Genomic DNA, 26,968 nt, shown 5'->3' on the forward strand with positions numbered 1-26,968 from the left:
CTCCCTTTTACCCAGAGGACTGTGGAAAAACAAGACTTTCTGTTGTATTTTAAATCTCCTTTTTTAGAATCTCTTATTTCACTTTTCAAAGAGGAAGACTTTACCACCTTTATCTAACTTAATAAGATAATGCACAATTTTTATCTTCTGGTTGGGCTTAGTTATCACATCAATGAAGGCATAATTGGGAAGTATCATTAAGTTAGGGAAGTTATTCGTCTTCCAATGACAAAGCATTTACCACTTCAGATGAACTCACCTAGTTTTCTACAACAAGAATTTCAACACTTAATTTCCCTCTAGCAAACAAAACATTGCAAAGTTACAAGTTCATATCCTTTTGAAGATAACTTTTAGCCAGGCAGAAGGAAATAAAGAGAAGACAACTTTTAAAATAAACTTGTTAATGAATATTGTAAGACTTTTTTTACCCTGCTTAATAAATACATCTGGATGAAAATCTCAACTTTTTAATGGCAAGATATGGACTGAATATTTAACTTAAGTAATAGGGTAATTGATAAATTAATATATTTTCTCCAACTTTCTCCCTTATCATTCTAAATAAAGGGTAGTGGCTAATCAATGTATTGTACTCTCAAAAGTCCTTAGACCAACAAGTGGTTGTTTTTTTGTTTTCTTTTGAGACTGGGTCTTACTCTGTTGCCCAGGCTGGTGTGTAGCGGTGTGATCATGGCTAACTGCAGCCTTTACTTCCTGGGCTCTGCTCTTCTCACTTCAGCCTCCTGAGTAGCTGGGACTACAGGCATGTATCACTATGCCCAGCTAATTTTTAAATTTTTGGTAGAGATGGGGTCTTCCTATGTTGCCCAGGCTGGTCTTGAACTCCTGGGCTCGAGTGATGCAATTATAGGTGTGAGCTACCATGCCCAGCCCCAACAATATATTTCTTCAGTGCAAATTTCTCATAAAGTGTCATTAAAGCTGTGACCTATGATTTTATCTACAATTTTAAGCAAAGCAGAATCAAAATTTTTGTCATCTATAATTTTCTGTTTCCATAGAACTGACACTTCGTTGCAATTAAGAACACTTCTTTTAAATGTTATCTTTCATTATTCTCCTTCCAAGAGAATATAACCCTAGTTTTATGTTCTCTAAATCACCAAGTGTTCTCTAAGTCCTCACTCTTCTTATTGAAATGTTATCCACGTGTCACGGACTATCTCAAATGCCACCTCCTCCATTCCTTCAGCCAAGATTTACTGACTCACTCCTATGATCCAGGTACTGTATCAGGCACTTGAATTTTAGTTCAGCTCTCTTGGAGCTTACTCCTTAGTGGGATGAATGGACATGAATTACACTTACTGGAATTTAATTAAAAACTGAGATTGGGCTCTGAGAGAAGGGACATACTCTGTTAGATCCTATAAAGTCTTCTATGAACCTTCTGACCAGAGCTCATGAGAGGGCTTCTGAAGCACTCAATGTGTTTTGTGACTCTATCAGTTGGGACTCTTTGGTTTCAAGCAGCAGAATCCTACTCTGGTAAATTTAAGTAAACACAAATGTATTTAGAAGAAAGGGAACAATCCATAGAATCAGAGGAAATGCTGGGAAACTAGTTATCAGAGAGGAGAGACTCCGAATCTTGGAGGGAGAGGGGACTCAGCATGCCCCCCGGGCAGCCTCCTTGGGGCACTTCTGTGATGACAGCAGAGCCCGAGAGACTGCACATTTCTCTTTTCTTTTCTTTTTCTTTTTCTTTTTTATTTTTTTGGAGATGGAGTCTTGCTCTGTTGCCCAGGCTGGAGTGCAGTGCTGTGATCTTGGCTCACTGCAATTTCCGCCTCCCTGGTTTAAGCTATTCTCCTGCCTCAGCCTCCTGAGTCACTGGGATTACAGGTGCCCACCACACCCAGCTAGTTTTAGCTTTTATTTATTTATTTATTTATTTATTTATTTTAGTAGACGTAGGGTTTCACCATATTGGCCAGGCTGGTCTCACACTCCTGACCTCACATGATCTACCCGCCTTGGCCTCCCAAAGTGCTGAGATTACAGGTGTGAGCCACCATGCCCAGCCAAGACTGCACGTTTCATGTAGTGCATAAGAGCAGTCTCTGCAGTCGGGCTGGATTTACCACTTAATAGCTGTGTACACATGACAAGTCCCTTTGATTCCACATCAGCAAAATGGGGAAATAATATTATCTACCTCTCTTAGTCACTAGGAGAATTTACTGAGATGATTCATGCAGGACACTTGCAACAGTGCCTGGTACATTGTAAGCACTCAAAATACTGTGTATTAGTACCATTGGCAGTTATCGTTATGAACATTCCCTCAAGATTCAGATTTCGGGAGGCCATCCTAATTGGGGCCAGGTGTCCAGCCCTTCTCCACGGGAAGGCAGGCAGCCTATGACAGCTTCTCAGGATTATAGCCCATGACAGTATGGCTCCCCCACGTACAGTCAGGGTGCTGTGCCAGAAGGAGTGGGTGGTAGCTCTTGGGCTGACAGAATAAGAGATGTCCTCTACCTCTTCTGAACTTAGTCTTATTCTAATTTCTACCATTGTTCATTGATTTTGCTTTTTTTTTTTTTTTCCTGTAATCACCTCTGTCACTTTTTAAGTACCTAATGGGCAAGAACCACATCTTATCTCTGTACCTCCATAAAGAGAGTATCTTCCACATTAAAGATGTCCAATATCTATTTGTTAGATTGAATTAAAATGAAATCCTGGTGTGTATGATTCACATTGCAGCTCAAGCAGCATCTGAGTGGGGGCAGCTTGACACATTTTGGGATTTTTTTTTTTCCCTCAAGGTTTTCAGTTTTCAAGGGAAGTATGGAGACAAAGCTGTGAAGGGCTTCAGAATCTTCCAGAAATTTCCCTGAAACAGCAATATCAAGAGACATACCCTTCTCTGCAAGAGTTTTCATTTCTTTCTTTCTGTTTTTTGAGATGGAGTCTCACTCTGTTACCCAGGCTGGAGTGCAGTGGCATCATCTCAGCTCACCGCAACCTCCATTTCCTGGGTTCAAGCGATTCTCCTGCCTCAGCCTCCTGACTAGCTGGGATTATAGGTGCACGCCACCATCCCCAGCTAATTTTTGTATTTCTAGTAGAGATGGGTTTTCGCCATGTTAGCCAGGCTGGTAAATGAAAGCAATATGCACAAGGGTGCAAATGGAAGGTTGTTCATTTTGTACTGTCTGTACCAGTGAAAAATGCCCAGTAGTACAGGTACGGGCTGAATAGAAAAATACATCCATAATAAAGAGCACTATAAAGCAGTTAAAGGTAACTAAGTTTGTCCCTAAAGGTAATAATACAGAAAGTGCTCCAAGAAATATTAGTGCATGAAAAAAAGTCAAGGTTCAGAGTAATATATACATCATGGTCCCCTTGTATAAAATGGAAACAAAGCCAGAATAACTATATGTTTTATACCGATAAACAGATAAGTAAAATTGTATAAAAGGATCTTGGAAGTTTATAATCACAGTATATGACTTAAATGCAAAGTTGAAACAACACTAGATATTTCATATGGCACATTTTATATGTATGTGTATATATAAAATATATAGAATATATTAGAATATACATATTAGAATAACTGGTTGCCCCTGGGTAGAAAGGGTTAGAAAAGGGACTAGAATTATGAATGATGTTCTCAGGAAATCTTAACCTAATCTTTAATATTTTAATTTTTTACAAGGAGAATGTCTTCATGAACTATTTATTTAATGAAAAATTATATGCATATATGAAAGAAAAGAAACTAAAAAATGAGGAATTCTACATGCCTCTGAACTGTCTTTATTCCAGAATGCCGGGACATTCTGCTTCCTGTCATCACCAAAGAGCTAAAGGAGCTGCTGGAGCAGAAGGATGAGATGCAACACCAGGTCCTGGAGAAGAAGTACTGCGTTGAATTGCTCAACAGCATCTTGGAAGTCCTTAGCTATCAGGATGTGGTGAGTCCTCCTGATGATGTAGATATCCTGGACTCAGACTAGGGCTAAGTTGATTAAATTGTGAAATATTGATGCTGATGGATAGCAGCTAGAGTCTAAAGATAAAAGTCAACGGCTTGCTCAGCAGGCCTACTTTTCCTGTGACTAACCCCCATTGCTGTGAAGGATGGCTAGGGGACTAGAGTTAATCATGTAGCATTTTGTCACTGTGTGTCTTGTCGGCGAGGCTTTCTCAGAATGTGGGTATAGACATTATTGCAGCCTTTTTAGATGGCTTGTCCATGTACTCATGCCCTAGTTTGCAGGGATGGGAGGAAGAGTTTCCTATGCCTAGACAGCCAAGAAAACTCTCGTGTCTGCTTTCTTAGCTGATTTACTTGGGTTTTGTTTCTTCAGTTACCTTTTGAAATGGCAAAAATGATTAAGCCTCTTCCTGGATGAGCAAATTGCCAGGGCTCAGATTCCAGAGATAGGGCATGGAGTGGGATGGTGGTGGCCATGAAGTCATTGTATGTTTTGTAGACATCATTCAGAGATTAGCTGGGGATGGAAACCAAAGGAAAGTGTCAGTGGGAGTAAGCGGAGGGCTTCCAAAGGGCTGAATCTGCAGAAGGTAAGCCAGATGAAGTGGTGAAGACTGAGAGGTAGTGATTAGACCCAGGCCTGGAATTCTTAAGCATTGGAAGATGGAAGGAGGGTGCTTGATTTGACCCAGGTTCCTCTGGCAGCTCCTCTTTGTCCTTGGGTAATGTCCAGGAGGTACTCAGTCCTTAGATGGGACTGGCTTCAGAGGACTACATAGACCCAAATAACCAATACACTTTTTTCTAAGTGTTGGTGTGAGCCTTGCCTTTTTCTGTCTCCTCCCTAGAACATCCTCAGAGAAGAGCTTTCTAAATGAACTGTGTCTATGATTGACTGTAATTCAAAAACTCTGCAGAGCAATGTTCCTTTACTGGTCAGATCCATAGTCAACCATTATGATCAATTTCCTTGCATGCTGCCTCTCCTGTCTCTTCCTTTCTACACTCACCATCCCAGTTAAGCTGCTTCTTGTCTTATTATTACATATGCATAGCTTGCTTCATTCATTCATTCATTCATGCAGAAATATTAATACATATGATATACCCAGTGTGCACTAGGCACTGGGAACAAAAAAACCTGTCCCCGATATATAATGACTAAAATCTAGATGCGTATTTGGGGTACAAGAGCTACAAAGGATATATGTGTGTGTATGTGTTTATGTGTAAGCATTTTTGTCAAGGAAGCCTACACAAAGGAGGTGAAACTTCAGCTAGTGTTCAGTGGTGAATAATTAATGATCAGAGCTCTACTTTATTTGTTGCTTTCTAGGCACTGGGCTAAATGCAATCTGCACATTCTGTCTGCTCACCCTGATCCTAGATACTAAGGCTTATCATTCCCATTTTAGAGATGAAAAACCTGAAATTCATAGACTTCATTAACATTTGAGGCCAAATAAATAGAGCAAATAAATGTCAGGATCAAAATTCAAACCGAGGTCAGTCTGATTCAGACTCTGAGTAATCACAGGCATGGGGCATATAAAGTCATGGTCTTTTTCTTCTCTTTTTCTGTCTACTCCTACCTCATGTAATGGAAAGACAGTATAATAACCAAGAGCTTAGATATTCAAGATTCATTCAGATGATGATGTTAGGATGATGTTTCTATAAGGACATTCAGTAGCTAGCTGTTGAGCTGGTTCCAGTCTTAGCTATTTGATCTTTTTAAAAATTGTTTTTTTAAAGGGAGATTTCAGTCTTACTCATAGTGTAGAAACATGAGGGTTTGCCGATGATTTCTGTGGTAACATCCTATATAATGTTGCCTCAGTCAGGGAGGTTGATCATGCCTGTGATCCCAGCATTTTGGGTGGCCCAGGGAGGAGGATTACTTGAAGCCAGGAGTCAAGGTTTCCATGAGCTGTGATCTTGCCACTGCACTTCAGCCCAGGTGACAGAGCAGACCCTGTCTCTCTCTCTAAAAAAAGTTTGCCTCTTTCTGTTGAAAAGCCAATCCACAATGTTTTTTACATTTTAGTAATGCTCAGATCCCTTTTAATGGAGAAAAATGTGGATCCTTGGGAATATGCCAGTGTCCCCCAGTTTGAGGGACCCAGTTATGATGTGCTAATTGTCAAGTTCCTGGTTTGGTAGAGGGATGGCCCAAGTTCACGGTTATTTGTGAAGCAGGATGCTGCGGCTCTGTCCATCCCAGGGGAGTGGCCTCCTAGAGCTCTACCCTGACAGGCTGTCATCATTTTGCACATTCCCTGACATCAGACACTGGTGAGAAGAGGCTGCTGTCTCACACACCCTCAGTACTTAGGGCTTCAAAGCCAAGAAGTGAGTGGGAGGCTCTGAGCTCCCCATGGGGGATTGTGGCATCTGGACTTGAGGTGTGTGGGAGGTGCGTGTCACTCTTTCCCGCCTCTGAGTGCAGTGCTTTTATAATGAATTCTGACTGTGGGGACTAACCCACCCCTTTCTCCGGGTGAGCAACTGTCTTTGCTGGATGGGTTATTAAATACTGTTATCACCATTGAATTTGGTACAAATTTTGATGCTTTTGGTGAGCTTCACATCTCACCTCTCCAGCTCATGAAGATGGAAATCTCTCTTCTCTTCTCAAAAGCTTCTTCAATGAATAGGAGGCATTTAGTAGCCATGATTACTTTGAGCTAAACTGAAAATCAGAGGCCCAAAAGTACCTAATCTAAATTTCTCATGTTCTAGCATATAGCGGCTCTCAACATTGCCTCATTGCCTGCATAGTCATATCGCCTCGAGAGTTTTTATTTTATTTATTTTTATGCCAGGTTTCTGCTTCTGCCTCCTGAGTAGATAGAACTATAGGTACCAGCGACCACACTTGGTTAGTTACTTAATTAATTTGTAGAGACAGGGTCTCACTATATTGCCCAGGCTGGTCTCAAACCCCTGGCCTCAAACCCCTGGCCTCAAGTGATCCTCCTGCCTTGGCCTCTCAAAGTGCTGGGATTACAAGCCACCTGGGGAGCTTTTTAAAAGTCAAACCAGCAGGAGGCAGCCAAATGGGTAGGCACATAGGGGCGGGTCCCTGGTGAAACCCCATCTCCAAGTCAAAGACAGTTTAAAACCTGAAAGCCAAGCTATATGTTAAATCCTCAGACTGGACTGAGAACTTGTCTTAGTGTTTGGCACACTTTCCTCTGATTAATCCCCACCCTTCACTCATTTTACATAAACTTACCTTTTCCTAATTGGTTTTCTACACTGTCATGCCCACCTTTGAGTGTTGTCTTCACTTTAACCTTTTTTTGCCTACTCACAAACCAATCGGCAGTCCCCATTCTGAGTCCATTAAGCCCCAGAGCCAGTCACACAAGGTGTGGGGAGGGACGGGGCGGGTACAACTTTCCAACCTTGGGGTAGGGGAACCAGTGCCCCCCCCACCCCCTACTATGTCCCCCGTGCCCCACTGAAAACCGTTTTCACTGCTCAAGAAAATTATTCTCCACCCCCCTCACCCTTCAATGTCCCACGTATCCTCATTCTTCTTGGGTGCGGCACAAGAGATCAGGAACCGCTGAACATGGGTACAAGCTATAACATAGATGGTGAGCTGGATGGGCTGAGCGAGGCCTGGGCAGGGCGTCACTGGCTGGGGGTCCCCAGCTTGCAAAGTGACTGAGAAGAAAAGTCTTGCATCAAAAGCAGTAATACCTAGGCCCCTGTCCCAAGTATTCTGATTGAATTGGTCTGGGGTTGGTGGGGCATTGCAATGAGAAGGTGATGATTATGAGGTGATGCTAACTGTCAGCCAATGTGAAGAGCCACAGTTGTAGTGCAGGTCTCAAACCTGAGCAGGCACCCCCAGTAACCTGGAGGAGCTGTTAAAACACATTTCTGATCATTAGTCTGGACGGTGGGGTCCAGGCGTCCAGTAACTTATTTTTCTATCAAGTTCCCAGGTGCTGTTGATGCTACCAGTGTAGAGACCATGCTCAGAAACCATTGCTCTAATTTGACCTATTTTCTTTTTTCCTTTGGTATTCACTGGAAATAGAGGAATAGCTGGGCTCATTCTCAGTTCTTTACTTTCTTAATTTAAGAGCCCTGTCCAGTCTATAAAATCTAGCATCTTCCAATATGCATTTAATAAACCATAAAATGGCAAATATTTCAAACACATTAATTTGTACCCATAAATTCATTTTCATGCGATAGAAGGGGCATGGAATATGCAAAGATCCAACTTTGAAAATTCAGACCGTAGAATGTGCTGTTTGCTTTCTACAGGTGCCAACTTCTAAAAATTGAATATTTAGATGAAAACAAATAAAAAAGGCCCCCAGACCAAATGTTCTGGGTTTTTCTCCTGGTTGTTTGGACCTTCTCTGCTGACAACAGCATAGCCATTTTGACTGGCTTTTAGTTGACATCATGGAACAACACATTGTCCCACCCCAAGCATAGCGACTACATCCACCTGCTGGAGCCGTTGCCCACGGTAGAGCCACATGTGGAAATTTAGCAATTATAGTGCAGGATGGCAAGCTTCCATTTTGGGGGGCGTTGTGTGTTTGGGGAATGGGAGAGGATGCTTGTCTTCAATACTGTCATTGTTTGGGTACTTACAGCTCAGAGCAGCAGGCCAACCTTATTCTTTGAAACCCTGGGTGTCATGGTAGGACTCAAGGGGAGATGTCTGCCTTAGCCTGGGTGTTGATTTTTTTTTAATGATAGTGTTGAATTGTCTCACCCAGCTTGCTCCTGGCCTCTTAGCATATGAAAGGGACCAGCTCAGGTGAAGGATAAAAGGCCTGACTTCTTCCTCTATTAACTCGTTTTCTCCCCCGTCACTGAGCAAGTTTAGTTGTCAACTCCAGTTACTTTGAAGGGCGGTTTCACACTGGCTTCGTTCTGTGCTTTGCTGGCTGCTGAGTAACTGATAAAATTTAATATTGCTCCAGACCCGGAGGGAGTTGGTTTTTCCCCTCTTAAGACAGGGTTGTTGCTTTTATGTTTCTTTCCTCAAGAAAAAAGAGAGTCATTGTTTTCTACTCTGCTTAGCAGTCTTAAAGTGGGTAAAGATGACTCCTAATTCTCAAGAGGAAAAGGTGTCGATTGTATCTGAATTGTGGACATAGGGAATCCCCAGAATCATCTTTTTTAAAAAAATTATTTGAGTCTATTGGCTAAGCCTGAGTGGGGGGGCTACCAAGGTACTCTATTAGTCATGAATGGTTTGAGGGTTCTGATTATTTTTTGTTTTGTTTTGAGATGGGGTCTCACTCTGTTGCCCAGGCTGGAGGGCAGTGGTGCGATCTCAGCTCACTGCAACCTCCACCTCCTGGGCTCGAGCAATTCTTGTGCCTCAGCCTCCTGAGCAGCTGAGATTACAGGTGCCAGCCACTGCTCCCAGCTAAGTTTTGTATTTTTAATCGAGATGGCATTTTACCATGTTAGCCAGGCTGGTCTCAAACTCCCAACCTTAAGTGATCTGCACACCTCCACCTCCCAAAGTGCTGAGATTACAGGTGTGAGCCACTGCACCCGGCCAGGTTTTGATATTTTTATTCACAACTTAGACACTGGTTGGGAGGCTTTTGCTTTTGCTGAATGCAGTGTCTCTTGCTTGAAAGGCTCTTCCAATTTCTCATCTTTCTCTGCAGGTAGAATCCTAAACTCGTTTTGGGTTCAGCTCAGATAATACTTCCTTTCTGAGATTTTCTCAATTCCATTCCCTCTTCCTTCCCTTCCCCTCTGCCCGCAGGCAGAATTAGGGACTTCCTTGTCTGTGTTTTCACAACCATGTGTGCACCCTGATATCCCAGCACTAATCATTTTGTGTCGTTCTCTCCTGTGTAACAGAAGGCTTTGAGTGAGGAAGCTCAGGGAAGCTCAGAGAGCAAAGCATACCCCCTGACTTCACAGAGTTTATGCTTTCAGCTTCAGTCTCTCCCATCCCACTTGTACTGTCTATGCTCTGGCTCCATGACAATTCTTTCAATTCCTTGCTTGTGCAGCACTCTCTCACTTCTCACTGCGGCGGAGTGCCGTTCACACTGCCTGAATGCATCACCTCTGCTCTTAGCCTAGCTAAATCCTACCTTACCCTCAGAAGTCAGGTTGAATATCTCTCTCCTGGGAAGCCTTCTCTAATCCTCTCCCCTACGTCTCTTGTGGTCCTAGGAGCAGCTCATGCTTGCTCCATTGTGGCACCTGTGTTGTCACCCTCTGTGGACTTTTCTGTCTGTCTGCAGAAACTGGAGTGCTGTGAGGAGAGAGATCTTGCTGGTCTACCCCCCGCCCACCCCACCCCAGCACAATGCCTGGCTCTCGAAGCTATGTGAAGGAAGGAATAAATGAATGAATATGTCTCACTCCAATTAATGGCAGGGGCTGATTTCTCCCTGGGGTCTTCTGCGCTGAGTGCTAGCAGGGTATTCTTCTTTTTGCCTTCTTTAGATGTCAGGTGCAGAGGGTTGAATTAATCACACTCCTGAGTTCATGACAGGTCATCTTCATTGGTCTGTGCAAGCTCCTCCCCTGTTCTGTGTGTGTACTTGCGTGTGTATTCTGTCATAAAACAAAATTGTATCAGATTGATTTTAGTGTTCTAATTGACTCTTATTAGTGATTCATGAGTCAGGCATTCGTATCTAAAAGACAGAAGGAGCTCTCTTGGGTGCAGCAAAGCAGTTGGTTATTGTAAGGTAGCTTGAGCAGGAAGAAGGAAATGGGATGATACAAAAACGTGGGTTGGTTAACATCAGGTTACTTGTAAGAGTTAAAGCAGGGGGACTTCCTTATCATGCCGGCTCAGGTGACCATGCCCTTTCCATCTGATTGCTGTGAACCTTCTGTTTTTATGAAAAATTGGTCTGTTTGGGGGATTTTCCTACTTCCTTAAAGTTACCATTTTAGTATGACACACTTAGTACAGGTGACTCCATCTTGGTTTGATCTTGGGCCTAGTGCAGTAGCTCAGTTCAAAACAATGGACTCTTGTGATTTTATTTAACAATTTCTTACCCTTTATCCCCATCTTCTACTCCCATTCCACATGCTCCCCACCCCCCATGAATGATTTGTCTAATGCGTTGAATATGCATGTGTGGTTTTGGGTGCATGTATGTTTACACAGACATACACAGACACACACACATGCACTCATGCCTCTCCTTTGAAGAGGATCAGATATGGACAGCAAAGGGCATTAGCATCTCCACTTGTTAGAATCCTGATGGGAGGGGAGGGGACTGTGGCATGAGCAGGAGTCCTCCAGACTAGAGGGCATTCTTGGTAGAGTCCTGCCCCTGACCTGTGTGGGAAAGCAGTCCACCCTGCCGGTCTATGCGTGGGCGCCTTCTTCTGAAGTGCATCCTCTGTGGCCACTCTGAGCTCTGGGTTCTCTGATAAGCCCAGGCAGTTTGCCTGCTGCAGGGTGGAAGGGAGCCTGCCACTGCCTGTTTGTATTACTATTTAATTCCCAGGAATCAATACCACCCTGCAAGAGCAGCAGGGTTTTTTTCTAACCTATCTGCTCCCTCATATTTCAAATAAAAGGCAGGGAGACAAGGCTTGTTGAAATTCTTTTGTCTGTGGTGCATTCCAGAGAGCAGCTAATTGAGCCCCAAACTTGAGGTTGAAATACATGAGATCGCTGTACCTTCTGCTGTGCCCAAGGCTGCTTTGTTTTCACCCCTTGCTTTTCCTCTGGCTTCCATGGAGTTAGAAATGCCCTCCTGAGGCCAATGGCACAACTTCCATGGATGATGGTGTACCACACACTTCCCCAGCACCTTCTAACTGGCAGCGTGTGTTCTTATACAACACAGTTGTTTGTTTCCGGCCCCAAAGTGGCAAGGTAGATTTTACTACCCCTATTTAACTGGTGAGGAGGCTGAGACTCAGAGAGGCTAGGTGACATTCCCAACTCAACAGCCTCTCATGCACCACTTTGCCTCCCCCCACTCCCCATCTACACATCGCCCTTAACAGCACTTTCACCCTCACCAGTTCCCTGGAGGAGCCTGCACAGGCTTTAAGTCAGACCGCATCTTGTATCCATTCCAGAAATATTTAGAAAGTACCTATCCTATGCTCTATTCTGTGTGCTGGGGCTACGGCCGTCCGTGAGCAGAGCAGGGGATAAATTCTAGCTCTGCTGTTATTAGCTATGGGACATTGAGAAGTCATCTAACTTCTCAACCCCAGAATGGGTCCTCAACCCTGGGTCCATGGTTAGGAACCAGGCTGCACAGCAGGAGGTGAGCAGCCAGAGAGTGAGTAAAACTTCATCTGTGTTTACAGTCACTCCGCATGGCTTGCATTACTGCCTGAGCTCCGCCTCCTACAGATCAGCGGTGGCATTAGATTCTCATAGGAACGCGAATCCTATTGTGAACTGCCCATGAGAGGAGTCTAGGGTGCATGCTCCTTATGAGAATCTAATGCCTAATGATCCGTCACTGTCTCCTATCCCCCCCAGATGGGACCATCTAGTTGCAGGAATACAAGCTCAGGGCTCCCATTGATTCTACATTATGGTGAGTTGTGTAATTATTTCATTATGTATTACGAGGTAATAATAATAGAAATAAAGTGCACGGTAAATGTAATGCATTTGAATCATCCAAAAACCACCTCCTCCACCATCCTTTTCATGAAAAAATTGTCTTCCATGAAACTGGTCCCTGGTGCCAAAAAGGCTAGGGATGGCTGCTCTAAGCTGTCTGTATGATGAGGATACTGTTTTCCCAGGTGTGGCAGAATGACAGGAAACAAGAGCACCTGTGAAAACATCCAGCCTTATGCCTGGAACATAATCTGCACTCTATGCACGTGGCTCTCCTTCTTCCCTCACTGTTCCGCTTCGCTCATATGCTCTTTCTGCTGTCCCAGGCTGCTTCTAAAACATCCCTAGAATTCTTTTAAGGACAGTACAGGGCCAAGTGGCTGCCTGGGAAAATGCAAGGCAGGCACTGAGCCTGGAGAGAACTCTGTAGCCCCGTTAGTATTGAGGGCAACCCCCAAGCCAGCCCTGGTGGCAGCCAGATGGTTTGGAGCCCTCGCAGGCCCCACAGAAGGCTTGCCAAGAAGCGGCAGATGCTGCTGCTGGAGGCAGGCCTTCCCCGCAGGGTGTCTGGGCCTCGCAGGAATTCCTGGAGTGACTGGAGAAAGGTGTCCTGTCCTTTCAGGGGCTCCTGTGGGGAATTCCAGAACTTCAGAGCTCCTGATCACCATTGTACCGGGAAGTGAGCTGGAGCTGGCTCTTTCCAGCTCACAAGAACCAAGTATGAAATGTTTAGGAATTTTGTGAGGCAATTGTTAAATAACTGCCATTATTAAAAATTGTTATAAATCTCTAATTAAATAAACTATATTAAAATCTAAGGTAATAAGATCTCAAAACTCAACAACTTCCTGATGAGCTGGCTCCATTTCATTTTTGTCTACCCTCTTGAGGTTGTTTACATCTATTGTGTCTGTGCGGTGGAAACAGTGTCTCAAGCTCTGCTGCTGTGCCTTGAAATCAACCAGGAAGGGAATGTTAATGCCACAGAAACTGGAAATCGTTACATGTATCCAGGACTTTATTTTTTTCTTTCTGGAAAAACAATGGATAAACATCTACCAGCACACCCCTTCCAGGGACTCAAAAAAATGGCCCCAAATAAGAAAAATCCAGAGACCCAAGGGAGCTGCCTGTGCACTTCTCTTCCCCTGGTGGACCCTAAATCCGCCATCCTCTAAGGGTTCTTGAGGGACTTGGCAAAGCCAGTATGCTCCAGGGGTGTAGTGTTTTTAAGACAAACAAAACACCCAACATAGACCAAGGAGGGGAGATAGGTTTTATTTCTCACGACAGTTCTCATTGGTCTGCTGTGGCTTCTTTCCTGATAGTGTTGAGAATGTCAAAGTCTCCTGCAGGGCAGTGAGAAAGACACTTTGGTTCCTGCGGTAGGTGAGGGGTGGGGACCATGAGTTGGGTATCATGGATTTGCTATGCCTAAACTAGATGGCCAATTCCAAAATGTGGGGAAGGTCATTGTGACGGGGAGATTGTTATCTTTCACCTCAGTAGGTTTTGGCCTTAAGTAGGACATAAAAATTAGGAAAAGTTGATTTTTGATTCAACAAACACCACTCAGATTTATTGCTGCAAGAACCATCGATGGTTACTAAAAGTCATGGACAAAAGTCTGATAGGAAACAGGATATTTGCATAATCTCAAAGTATCTTCCCAAAGTATCCACTGATTAATGGCACAGGGAAAGATAGTAGCTTTACAGTGGAGACACCTGATAGACCTTATCATAACCAAATGAGCAAAGGGAAACCACCAGCAGGGAGACATAGTGATGTCATGTGCCTCCTGACAGGATGCACTGAGGACTCTACATCTCTTCTATAGGAATATTGCCAAAAATGTACAGCCTCAATCTGATGATGAGAAGACATTAGACAAACCCTAACTGAGGAGTGAAAAATACCAGTCTAGTCCTCTTCAAAAGTTAAGGTCATGAAAGACTGTGGTACTCTTACAGGTTGGAAACATGACAACTGGATTCAATGTGAGATCCTGAATTGAATCATGGACCAGAAAATGGATGTTAGAAGGAAAACTGGCAAAATTAGCATAAAGGCTACAGTGTAGTTAATAGCATTGGACCAATGTGAATTTCCTGGTTTGATTATTGTAATCTGGTAATATAAGAGGTTAGCATTAACCAATGCTGGGTGAAGGGTGCATAGGAACTCTCTGTGCCATCTTTGCAACTCACTAGGAATCTAACATTATTTCAAAATTTAAAATGTTTTTAAAAAGCTTATTTTTGAAGTATTTAAGGGATGATCACTCACTTACGAAGAATGAGGTTTGAAGGTGAGCAGTTCTGCCAAGTATACTTATTTCTATGTGAAGGGAAATAACACATAGAAATTAGTGTAAAAACCTGATGGATACAGGATTTTCTGCTTTATGAGTTAAGACAACAAAATCCACAAAGGACTAGCCTTACTAGAAAGTTCCATTTGCAAAATTCCTAACTGCCTCAACCAATTAGGAGGCCAATGTAACCTCCCACCAAATGAATGATTAGGTAATTGCATGACTAAACCAACATTTAGCATGCCTTAATCCAGGACTAGGCTCTGGGGACGTGGGACTTGGAGGAGCATAGGAGCCTGTCCTGTTCTCAGGGACCTTGCAGCCTATAGTATTTCACATGGGCTATTTGACAGCCCTAGCCATGTGGTAAGTCCTAGGCCAGGGTATAGGACTTGAGTGTCAGCTGATCTTTGCCTAGCGAGCATGGAAAATGGTTGGTTTGGCATTGCTTAGGGATGGTCTTTGGGTTGTGTATTCTCAGGGAATTCATCTGGAAAATAAGACGACAGCTTTTTCTCACAGTTGACTAGACCTATCCCTAGTAAAGTTTATGATCCACCAGGTTCAGTTCCATGAGCACCAACTAGAAATACTTCTTCAGGTATTCTTTAATATTCCATCATTTGCCATGACCAAAGTTTAAAGAAGTTCACCCACAGCCAAATCCACAATGGCCTCACACACTCCCTCCTTCCTGTCCTTAATCTCCACATCCTTCTTCACTGCCTCTCAGAGCCAGGATGAGGGTGAGGCATGGCCCGGGAGGAAGGGCAGAATGTAATGGGGCACCCAAAATTCAGTAATCAAATCAAATAATACCGTGACATTTTTTTAAAAATCAATATTTTGTTATTTTGTTTGCCATGAGTTTTTGCATTAATTTTTTAAACAAAACATTGCATTGTTAATTTTCTTGATTACTGAGTTTTTTGGGACCCCTTCAATTTTGCTCCCTAGGCTAGTGTCTCACTTGTTTCACTCTTCCCCCTAGTCCTGGCCCCTGCACAGTCCTCTCATCAACAGTGGCTGACTGCACAGTCCTCTCGTCAACACTGGCTGCCTGCACAGTCCTCGTCAACACTGGCTGCCTGCAGTAACAAAGCTGGGCTTTGACCCATAAACAGCGTGGCGGCTTGGAGGGATGGAGAAGGTACCTTTCTATTCTCCCTCCAAGACTGTGGAGGGGCTGCGAAAGATTTCTATCTGCTGGGAACCCTTGCATAAAAGTACTAGTTGAAAGGAACAGCCATTTACACTCTAAACCTTCACTGGGGCAGCCACTTGGTTTCCAAAAAGCATTTCTTGCATAATGTTTGAATTAAATCTCCCCTTCGAAGTTGGGAGGCATGAGTTAAAAACCCTCTCAGCATCAGAGAAATATAGCTATGTTTGGTCCAGGTTACAGTTGCTGAGGGAACTATAACTTTGATTTGCTCTCCTGGTATAAATGTAAATCCTTAAGTGAAATGAGTTAAGCTAGGGAGGAGGCGCTCTGTTTTTAAGGATGTGTTTGATCAGCAGCTCTGTCTATGGTGCCCCACCTGCCATGCACAATCTGATAGGCAGCAGCCAAAGACTGCCGCGAGGAAGCTTCCAGCAAATGATCTAAGAGTTCTAGAATGGACGTTGTCTCAGGGAGGTTTTTAGATCAGTTTTGTCTTAGAGATAAACACAATCGGTTTAACAGTCTGGATTGGCAAATGAAGTTGAATTTCAGCACAGTTTCTGCAAGCCACCTAGCATGCTAAAGTCATCTTTGACCCTCTATTTATTACCTTGTCTTTGGCCTGAAATCCAAACTCAGCTTCCTTTTCTTCTCCAACCACATTTCCAACTGTTTTCAGCCTGCAGTTTACATTCTAGCACAGCCAGACTCGCACTCTCCCACCAAGCCTTCATGCTCTTTCTTCTTTCTTTGTCATTTAACCTGTTCCTTACATCTGGAAGAGGTTCTTTTGTTCCCTCTTTTTCTTTTTTTTTAATTTTTAATTTTTGTGGGTATATAGTAGGTGTATGTATTTATGGGGTACATGAGATATTTTGATACAGGCATGGGATGCGTAATAATTGCAGTATGGAAAATGGGGTATCCATGTCCTCAAGCCGTCATCCTTTGTATTACAGTCAATGCAGTTATACTCTTTTAGTTATGTTAAAATGTGACAATTAAATTATTGCCTACAGTCACCCTGTTTTTCTCCCTTCTGTCTGTCTTGAAAGCCTTCAACTGGTGGTTTACAACCTGAATCTAGCCCACAGATGTATTGTGTCTGGCTTGCAGAATTATTTCATAAAACCCACAGTCCCACTCATTCCTATTGCTTTCTAGATGACTGGGTCCACACTTTTATATTATCCATCCTGCCTATGTAGACATCTGAATTGTGACCTCTGAGAGCCAGACCCTGCCCTTCCTAATAGGCCCAACCCAATTCTTCCTCAATTAAGAAATCACCCCAGGTTTTTAGCTCCATCTCACTCACCACCTCTCCTGCATTCTGAAAACTTTCAGCCTTATCATAGAATTTAGCACTTAATTATATGCAGCTTGACATTTGCTCTTGTCATGGTAGGCCTTTCTGGCACATGTTGGGATAAGACTAACACTTTCTGTTATTTCTCTTTTCAACTGAAGTAATATCTTTCTATCCAATAGCTCACTAAACATTACCTAAGCACCTATGATCTGTTAGGTACCATGCTAGGCCTTTGGGATGCAAAGGTGTTGAAGACAAGCTCCTCTCTTACTAGAGACTAACTTGGAGACCTTATTTCCCAGCACTTGGCCTCAGCGGTCTATTCATTATTTCAGAGCACATCTAGTGCTTCCTAAGCCTCACTGCCTGGTTAACACTCCTCCCACTGCTACAATAAACGTTCTTTGAATATTTAAATCATATTTGTCTTTTGAAGCCTGAGTCAGTTTTCCTTATATTTGCCTTGCCTGGTCTGTTTCACAGACATGTGTCCACCTCTGTCTCTTGGAAATTTGACATAGGCCATCATTTATAGAAAATGTTGTTCTGTGGGTGTCCTATATGTGGTTTACAGACTCTCCAAGGACAGAGCTGATCCAGTCTTACATTTCTCCTGTATTTCCACACTGCGTGGCCATAGTGCCAGACTCCAAGCAGATATTCAATAATTAATCTCCATGGTTTGATTGATCCTCCCATCTTCAATTAGTCTACTTTCAAGAAATACATGCTGACACTAATTTTATTTTTTATACTCAGTGGAATCCAGTGAGAAAGGTAAATCTGCTGCTTTTGCATTAAAACATCGCATAAAAAGCAGGTTCCAACTTTGAGTACTGCTGGGCTCCCAAAGTTGTTTATACATCAGTTTAGAATTCAGTCTGCATTTTCCCACAGAAATAATGCCTTGGGGTTGGTCACACCCCCAGGCCAGCCTACATGGACATGTTTAACCTGTAATGTTTTGAACTCTGGGGCAGAGATTAGAGCTCACATTTTCTTCTTCTCATTGCCTGAAGAGTGTGGAGGTTGTATGCGCTTCGCCTTACCTGACAGTCACCGCACTGTGCCCAGCTTTACAATGTCTGTTTTCTTATCTGGATAGTAACCCCCATGAGCACAAAGACCACATCGGTCTTGTTCACTTCCACATCCTAGCACAGTGCCCAGCACATTTATTGAGCAGTCAGTACGTACTTGTTGATTTGGATTGAGTTAAATTCTAGTTGAAAGATGATGGACTTTGGAGACACACAGGCATGGATTTGAATTCTAATGCCATCACTGACTAGCTGAGTGGTATTGGGGCCTCTCTGAGCCTCAGCTTATCTCTCCATATTTTGTTAATTCATAACACCAAGTTGCTGAGCATGTGGTTAATACCAAAATGTTTTTTCTTTCCTTCCTTACTACCTTAATCTCTCAAAAGCATGTGATTAATTAATTAATGATGTCTTTTCTTAGTACACTATTTGTTAAGGTGGTGGTGACAGGGAAGGCAGTATTTGATGCTAGGGCCTTTTCGCAGCTTTTGGGAAGTGTTGGGTTCTATTTCCAGCTCTAGTTCTAACAGACCATGTGACCTGAGATAGGTCACGCAAACATATCTGTGAAACAGCAGTGAGCGATTTAAGTTATTTTCAGGCTTTTCCACATAAGTATTAATCATTTCAGGTGAGTGAATATAAATGCTCAATGTTCTGGGGGCAGAGTCCAGAGGCTGAATTTATTTGAATTCAGTCTTACGTTTTATCTTAATTATTCATGCATACTTTATATTCTAATTCATGGTGGGTACTTGTTTTAAAAATATTGACATAATGTTATTCAGGTTAATGAATGCTTGCTATAAGCCCAACTCTGTCCTAAGCCCTTTATATTCAGAAGTCAGTTTATTTCTATCACAATTCTTTGAGTAAGCTGTTATCATCTCCATGTTACTGTTGAGCAAACTGAGGCTTATATGAGTTGAAATAAGTAAACTCAGGCTACAGAGCAAGTTAGTGGCAGGGCCAGAATTTAATTTGTCCGAATCTAAACTTTTTGCTTATACTTCATTAAAGGGTACGTAAAAACAGAGACTTCCCACAGTCATCAAATATATTAACAAAAATGCCTTCGCTTTTATATCTGGGGGCAAGGAATGACATGATTCAGTGAGGGTAAGTGTAGTTAACCTTTCCAGAAATACCCCCAGGAGACCAATTACTTATCTGCTTAAAAACTACCCTTGGCTGGGCCCGGTGGCTCATGCCTGTAATCCCAGCTACTCAGACGTTGAGGCAGGAGAATCGCTTGAACCCGGGAGGCAGAGGTTGTGGTGAGCCAAGATCACGCCATTGCACTCCAGCCTGGGCAACAAGAGCGAAACTCCATCTCAAACAACAACAACAACAGCAGCAACAACAAAACTATCCTTTGCTGGGCAGGGTGGCTCACGCCTATAATACCTGCACTTTGGGAAGCCAAAGCTAGGGGATTACTTGAGCTGAGGAGGTTGAAGCCAGTCTGAGAAACATGGCAAGACCCTACGTCTTCAAAAAATTAAAAAATTAGCTGGGCATGGTGGCATGCACCTGTAGTCCCAGCTACTCAGGAAGCTGATGTGGGAGGATCGCTTGGACCCAGAAGCTAGAGGATGCAGTGAGCTGTGATCACTCCACTGCACTCCAGCCTGGGCGGACAGAGCAAGACCCTGTCTTGAAAAAAAAAAAAGAAACCTATCCTGGAAGACGAGTCACAACACCACACCCTCTTGGCTATATGGTGAAAAGTGAAGAAAGAAGAGGAGATGGTACATATAGGGGGAATAAGTAAAGAAGTTGCCAGCATCTTTGTTTTTTGAGAAGACATGACTTAGCACATCTATTATTTTTCATCAAACTCTGAATTGATAAGATGTAAAGTAGTTTAGACAATGTTCCTACCCATCTGTTCATTCTTTCATCCAACCATCCATCCATCCCTCCATTGACACGTTCATTTTGTGCATTTATACATGTACTTAGTGTTTACTCTGTATTAAACGTGACACTACACTTTGGACTTTCAAAATGGAAAGGTGTGGTCCCAAGAAATATGAACAAAGTTTTGTGGGTACTCAAAAAGAATATGCAACTTTGCCTGGGGTAAGGTGGAAGTTTGGAGTGGTTGAGTTCCCAAAGATGATGATTGGGCTGAGTTTTTCCCTGGTGAACAGGATATTACCAGGTAATCAAAGGGAGAAGGACATCTCAGACACAGAGAAAAACATGCTTTCATCTCTGGTGGCTCTCATCTCTGGGGAGGATGAGCTGACCAAGACTGGTTGGGGTAGGGCTTGGGAGAAACAAAACCTGTCCAGACCCCAAGGACTGAACTCTCTGAAGAAGATGCCTGTAGTCCAAGGTGAAGGTGTGGTGAACTCTGTTTCCCGTCATGATTGTGGGAAGATCATAATCAGCATTCTAGGGAGAAGGTAGTATTCCAAGAGTGGTTGGTCTGACTCACTGCAAGTGAGACGATACAGTTTCAAGGAAAGGGGTTGGCAGCAAGAATATATGAGAGTTAATTCTGTATTATTAGGCTCCACTCTTAATATGGAGAGGCACTGTTATTATAAAGCCTTACTTACTACATTGCAAAGAACACATCAGGTGCATGTTTCTCCCAGCTGGCTCTGCAGCACCTCCCTCAGGACACCTTCTCACATTTCCCTAGATTGGGTGATGACGTTTTTTCTGAGCTTTCTCAGCTCCCTGTGATAGCACTGTCAGGATCCTTCCTTTACCATGTGGTTCTTCCCCAGTCCTACATTGCTAATACACTGTGCTCTCTTAAAAGCAGGGGCTAGATTTTCCGTCTCTGAATCCTCAGAATCCAGGACAGAGCGTGGCATGTAGTGAGTCGGTACCACTCCGTATTGAAATTTATGTAGAGAGCTTTTACAGAATAACAACGCTTGAGTCTCATCACCAGAGACTTAGAATTTGTCTTGGGTGGAACCTGGGCATGAATATATTTATATATATATGGAAAATCCCCAGCTTGTTCTAAAAATGCAGCCATGGTTATAGACCACTGAAGCAGATGCTTAGATAATGCTTCTTGAGGTATTGGACTATAACAGATATAACAGATATTACCTCATTTTTTGGTAAGGCAGAGGGTTGGAGAGGAGCTGCAACCTGCTGTTGAGGCAGCTTCTCAAGGATCTCAATTCACTCCAAGCCACAGAAACCTGGGAGCAGATGACTACTTCGAGATGCTGCATACTTATCTGAAAGAAAACCTTAATGTGCTCCCAGGAATAAGCTCATGGATTTGCTTCAAGATGACGTGGTTATAATAACCAGCTAAGCTAGGCTGTCACTGTTGAGAATGGAAAGTGACCGAGCATTCATAGAAACTGCTTTCCTGCTCACCAGCTTGTTGGGGAAGGCTCAGAGCTACGGATTAAAAGTGGGGGCACCGAGTGTGTTACAGAAACTGGAAAATGAAGTGGCCATCTTTCTACCATCCAGAAAAGCCACCAGAAACTGTAGATCAAATTGGGAAATTTGGAATAAATCAAGGAAAATAAACGAGTTCTCCCTTGCCCAAATTTATTGTAGTTGTATAGGTGGATCTGGGAGATTTAGTGGAGGAAAAGGGAGCACACAGCCTAAGCTTTCCAGAAAGAGCTGGGGATGATGGTGTTAGAAATGTGACAGAACTTTAAAAATGTTGAAATCATTGGTGACAATTAGAAAACAGTAAAAAACAACAACAACAACAACAAACAAAACCCAACACCCATGCTTTTTCAATGTTAAAACCGAGGCACATACTCTGTTGCGGGGGGCGGGGTTAAGAGAGAGAGAGCATCCATATTTCCCAAGATAAGGAGAAATGCCCTTGTTCTAGGAGGCCGTGATTTTGCCAGCACCATGGAGAAGGGCACACATTATCTCTTGCTTATTTTTTATTTATACAGATGGGTTTCTGGGGAGGATTTTGATTGTATCCAATCTGAACTGACAAAGGCAACCCTGATGTCTGTGTAACTGCATGCATAGATCAGAGGATACAAATTCACTCCTTAGATCTATTGGTCTTTTCCGGCCAATTCCGTTGCATTTTAGACTGACATACTTCCTCTGTCCTTTCTTAGCAAAGGAAAAGAGGTTCAAGGGTGAGATTTAAAAACCTCCCTTTGCTAGTAATTTTTCTAAAGTTTCTGATAGAATTAATCCCTAAGCAGACCGGTCAGTGGGAGTGGGCTCTGAATTCTGGCTGAGGCACAGGATGCTGTATGTTTTATGAGATTGGCCTCCCAGCCTGGTTTCGCACCTGCCTGACTTGGAAGGGATTTGTGGGAGGAGTCCATTTTGAAAAATGCCGATAGTAGAGTTTTGATTTGGGGAAACCTGCTGAGGAAACTATCAGTCATCACTGAATGAGCCTCTGATGTCTGTATTCTCTTTCTGGAGGGTGGTGGGATAAGTAAGGGTATTTTCACTGTAGGAAGGAGGATAGAATGTTGGATATATTCTTTGGTTTCTCTCATTCCCTGTCAAAGAACCCCTTAGTCTTTTGTATGTGGTCAAGCTGTGTTGTCAGGACAGTTGAAGAAATCTGTGCCCAGAAGCTTCCAGATCCTCTATTCTAGCTCTACCCCCTCATCTAAGAATCTCTGCTTTCTCTCTGCAACAGTTACATGACGTCTCCTATTCGAACTTAAATCCACTTAGTTAAATCACAGCAATTACTTATTCTGTGACAGGTACTTGTGCTAGGTGTTGAGCCCAAAGTAGTGACACAGACCTAATCCCTGTTCTCAAGTAACTTACCAATAATTCACAATCTGTTTGTTTAACAGTGTAAGCGGGGGCAGGTCCGAGTGGATTATGTTATGACTCCCTACCTCAGAGGAGCTTATAGTCCAGAATTTTAATGCTCTCATTCAGGACTGGTGATGATGCAGAGGCATGAATAAAAGGAAACACTAGTTTGCCATTAGATGGGGGAGAAAAGGAAGGAAAGTCATGCAGGGAGGGAGGGAGCTTGTCCTATCTAGGATGGCTTTCTGGATAAATAATTGCAAAGATTTTCACCACCATGGAGTCCTTTTCTTATCCTATGCCCATGGATGCATGTTTTAAAATACACTGTCTCTCAGAAAAGCAACATGCATTAAACATTGATTAATGTGGTTACTCATTTAAATTAATTAATACTATAGAAACATAATTCAGAATTTTCTGACCAACAGAGTTAAACAGGTTGTCTACTTAGAGTTTATCTTGTTGTCATTCAAACAAGGAATCTTGGCATTTTCATTAGCCCATGCAGTAATACTGAAGACGAGTGGGTGTACAATTTCTGTTAAGCTTTTTGAAATATTGCAAATAGCTCATGTACCCCCATTTCTGCAGTAAAAACCTTACCTGAGACCATTGCTGCAGGGCCATTTGTTCATGTAGTTCAATTTTCACTTAAGCTTTGAAAATTTACACATTAGGATGGTATAGGTACAGAACACAGGGCCTGTGACTTTATTGGCTCAGAATATTTGTTAATTGACATTAAACTATTAAATATCAAAATTCAAATAATTGCTTAAGTATTTAGAAAATGAACAGTATATTAGCTAGTCAACTACAACTCAACAGTTTTGCAATTATATTTACATTGTATTTATTTGGAGAGGTTTTTTCTTTTTAACATCTTTGACACGTGATATGAAATGGGCCTTCAAAAGTCACCTTGTCTAGAGCCTGCTCTTTTGTCTAAAGAGCTGCAAGAAAGGAGACTGAGTGGTATAATTTAAGATCTAAAAGCAGATGACCCTGTTCTTCCTGGAAAGTAGACTGGAGATGCAGGTCCCTTGGGCAAGACGTATCTGCTATCTCCTATTCTATTGTGTGGATAAACCATCATTTATATAATAGGATCCCCGATTTGGGGATATTTATCTTGCTTGTTACATTTGGGTATTATACATAATACAATGTTGCTATAAATAGCCTCACACAGTGCAAGAGCCTTGCAACCAAAAAGACATGGGAGCAGATCCAGCTCCATTGCCTACAGTTCTATGGCTCTGGACAAGTTGCATAAACCTTTAGATTTCCTCATTTGTGACATGGGAAGAACCAGGGTAGCAGATTTATAAGGTTATTCCATAAATTAAATGAGGTGGCTCATGTAAAGCACTTATCATAATGACTGGCATATATTAAGTGCTCAATAAATATTGAATGATAATAATAATTAGAATGTATCTTACTTTATATCTTAACATGGGGTAATACTTATCTCCGGGGTTCTTGTCAAGACTCATTGAGATATTGAACACAAAGCACACAGCCCATTGCCCAGCACATAGTAAGAATTCAACAAATGTTAGTTTTGCTTTTTATCTATTTTTTTGCACCTCATAAATTTTTCCTGTTTTGAAGAACAAAATAGTAAAGTGGAGCCCATCTGAGGCACATCTTCATAAGTGTCTCCAACCAGCCTTTATTCATCAGCATTAAGATATTTAACATACAGGCTTTAGGAGGCTTAATTTTTTTCTGCTCTAGCCTTCAGGTTGGAGGTTCCAGTATATTTTAATAAAAACCCTTGCAAAGCAACTTAGAGGATCTAAATAAAAAAAGTGTTTTGCTCGTTGAGTTGGTTTCATAGTTGTGCCTTTTAAAAGAATGTTAACCCATGTTACTTTGCAGTGCTTTTCTGTCCATTTAGTAATGTTGGCAACAGTGATGCAGCTCGTGAGCCCCAAGGTTACATCTATAGCCCCAGCATGGGGTGGGAGAGCTGCTGGGGATGGGGAAGGAGGAGAGCCATTCCCACAGCAGCCTGACACCCCTGAACACAGTGCTTCCTGGGTGTACATCCCTGGGATGTATCCACTCAGTCTCCTATGGACATGGTTCTTTAGGATTGCAGCCTGACTTTCATTTCTTTCCAATGGAGAAAGATTTCTATTTTCATTGTTACATATATGATGATGAACATTTCCAACAAAACAAAGCAAATAAAATTATCCCTTTAACCTCACATCTGTCCCTCCTCCCTCCCACTCAGTGATATCATTGTTAATGGTGTGCAATACATTTTTTCCAGACTTTCTGGACATAGAAAATAAAATTAAAAAAAAAAAAGGATTATATTGCATATGGTGCTCTGTAATCTCTTTTTAATGAACATATTTAGGATATCTTTCCAGGTCAAGATCTATCTACCTTCTCCTCCATTGTGTGAATAAACCATCATGTACATAATAGGATTCCTGATTTGACCACATTTATCTTGCTTCCTGCATTTAGGTATTATAAACAATGCAATATGCTACAAGCAGCTGTGCACACAACTGTTTGTCTTATGATGTTCTTTGGACAGATTTACAGAATGATTTACCATCTGCAAAGTGCTGCCACATCCATCCATTTATGTGATCCAAAGAGGTGGAGGCAGAGGCAGTCACAAGCCTGGACTTGAGTCAGGCAGGCCTGGGCTGGAACTTGGATCAGCAGACCACAGCCAAGTACTTCACTTCACTCATCTCTAAATCTGGAATTGTAGAAGTATTTCTCCCATTTTATATGTGCTTGCAGGATTCCTTAAGTTAATGTATGTAAAATACTTAGAAAAGTGCATGCCACATAGTAAAACGTTTTTAAGATATTAACTCTCAGTGTTGGAATTAGCTATGGTTCCTCAAAACAATTCTGATATTGTGGATGCCAATGCATCCAATATACAGATGAATAAACTTGAGGCTCAGAGAGGCAAGATGGGTCAAGGCCAATGACCAACAAGGAAAGAGAATAGTTAATGGCAACTTCATAGTCTCTGTGCAAGGAGACACTTTTGCAGAGCACTTTTCATAATATTGAAAGAGGTTGCCAGAGAAGTTGGAGAGGGCCTAAAGCACCATTCCATTGTGCCACTGACACCACACTTCTGATCACGGAAGGAGCATGCAATCAGGCAGAAATGAGCTTAGGGTCAGGTTTGGCCATCTGTGAATGGAGCATTCTTGGACAAGTTACTAAATCTCTCTAATTCTCGTGTTGTATATCTGGGATTTCAGTGCAGTTTCATAAAAAGTTAAACGAGATTATGTCAAGTCTGTATGCACAGTTGCTGGCATATAATAAGACGTTGAAATCTGTGTTAGCAGTAGTGTCAGAATTAGAACCCACATCTTCTTTTCCTTTTGATTGTATCCTGCTGCTGCTAACTCCAACCCTGTCTTCTAGAGAAGGCTAATACAAAGTGTAAGACATGTGTGACAACATGAATGCATTGCCCAAGTCCTACTTGGCAAATGGGGTGGGGATGCTCACCCAGTGGGTGGGGAGAAGCAGAGATGATGGGATACAGCAGTGCCACCCACCCTACCTTGTTGTTCCTGCCTCCCCTTTGCTGAGCTGTGTCTGTCCCTGGCTGCCTCTGAGGCTTGCTTCATGCAATGAGATGTCAGTGCAGTAAAATCTTTCAGGATGGAAACCAGTTCAAACAGGAAGAAAGAAGACAGCACTAAACCCAGAACTCATGCAAAAATCACATTCCCTCTAAGGGCCAGAGAGAGAGAAGGTGACTGTACTGTAGATGATCTCTGTTACTGTTTTCAAAGTTAGAGATTTTCTTTC

At 42.5% G+C, this 26,968-nt stretch overlaps 1 protein-coding gene across 6 annotated transcripts in view; it reads left to right on the top strand.

Annotated features, from left to right (window-relative positions):
- Positions 1–26,968, top strand: part of DOCK2 (dedicator of cytokinesis 2) — a 433,369-nt gene that overhangs the window by 158,810 nt on the left and 247,591 nt on the right. For all 6 annotated transcript variants that reach the window (XM_021940250.2, XM_017960117.3, XM_021940247.2 and 3 more), the window contains one exon: positions 3,808–3,956. In XM_021940250.2, coding sequence (XP_021795942.1) covers positions 3,808–3,956 — 149 coding nt within the window. The remainder of the gene's footprint in view (positions 1–3,807; positions 3,957–26,968) is intronic.

The sequence above is a fragment of the Papio anubis genome, chromosome 5, assembly GCF_008728515.1.
Source record: "Papio anubis isolate 15944 chromosome 5, Panubis1.0, whole genome shotgun sequence".
Taxonomy (NCBI): Eukaryota; Metazoa; Chordata; class Mammalia; order Primates; family Cercopithecidae; genus Papio; species Papio anubis.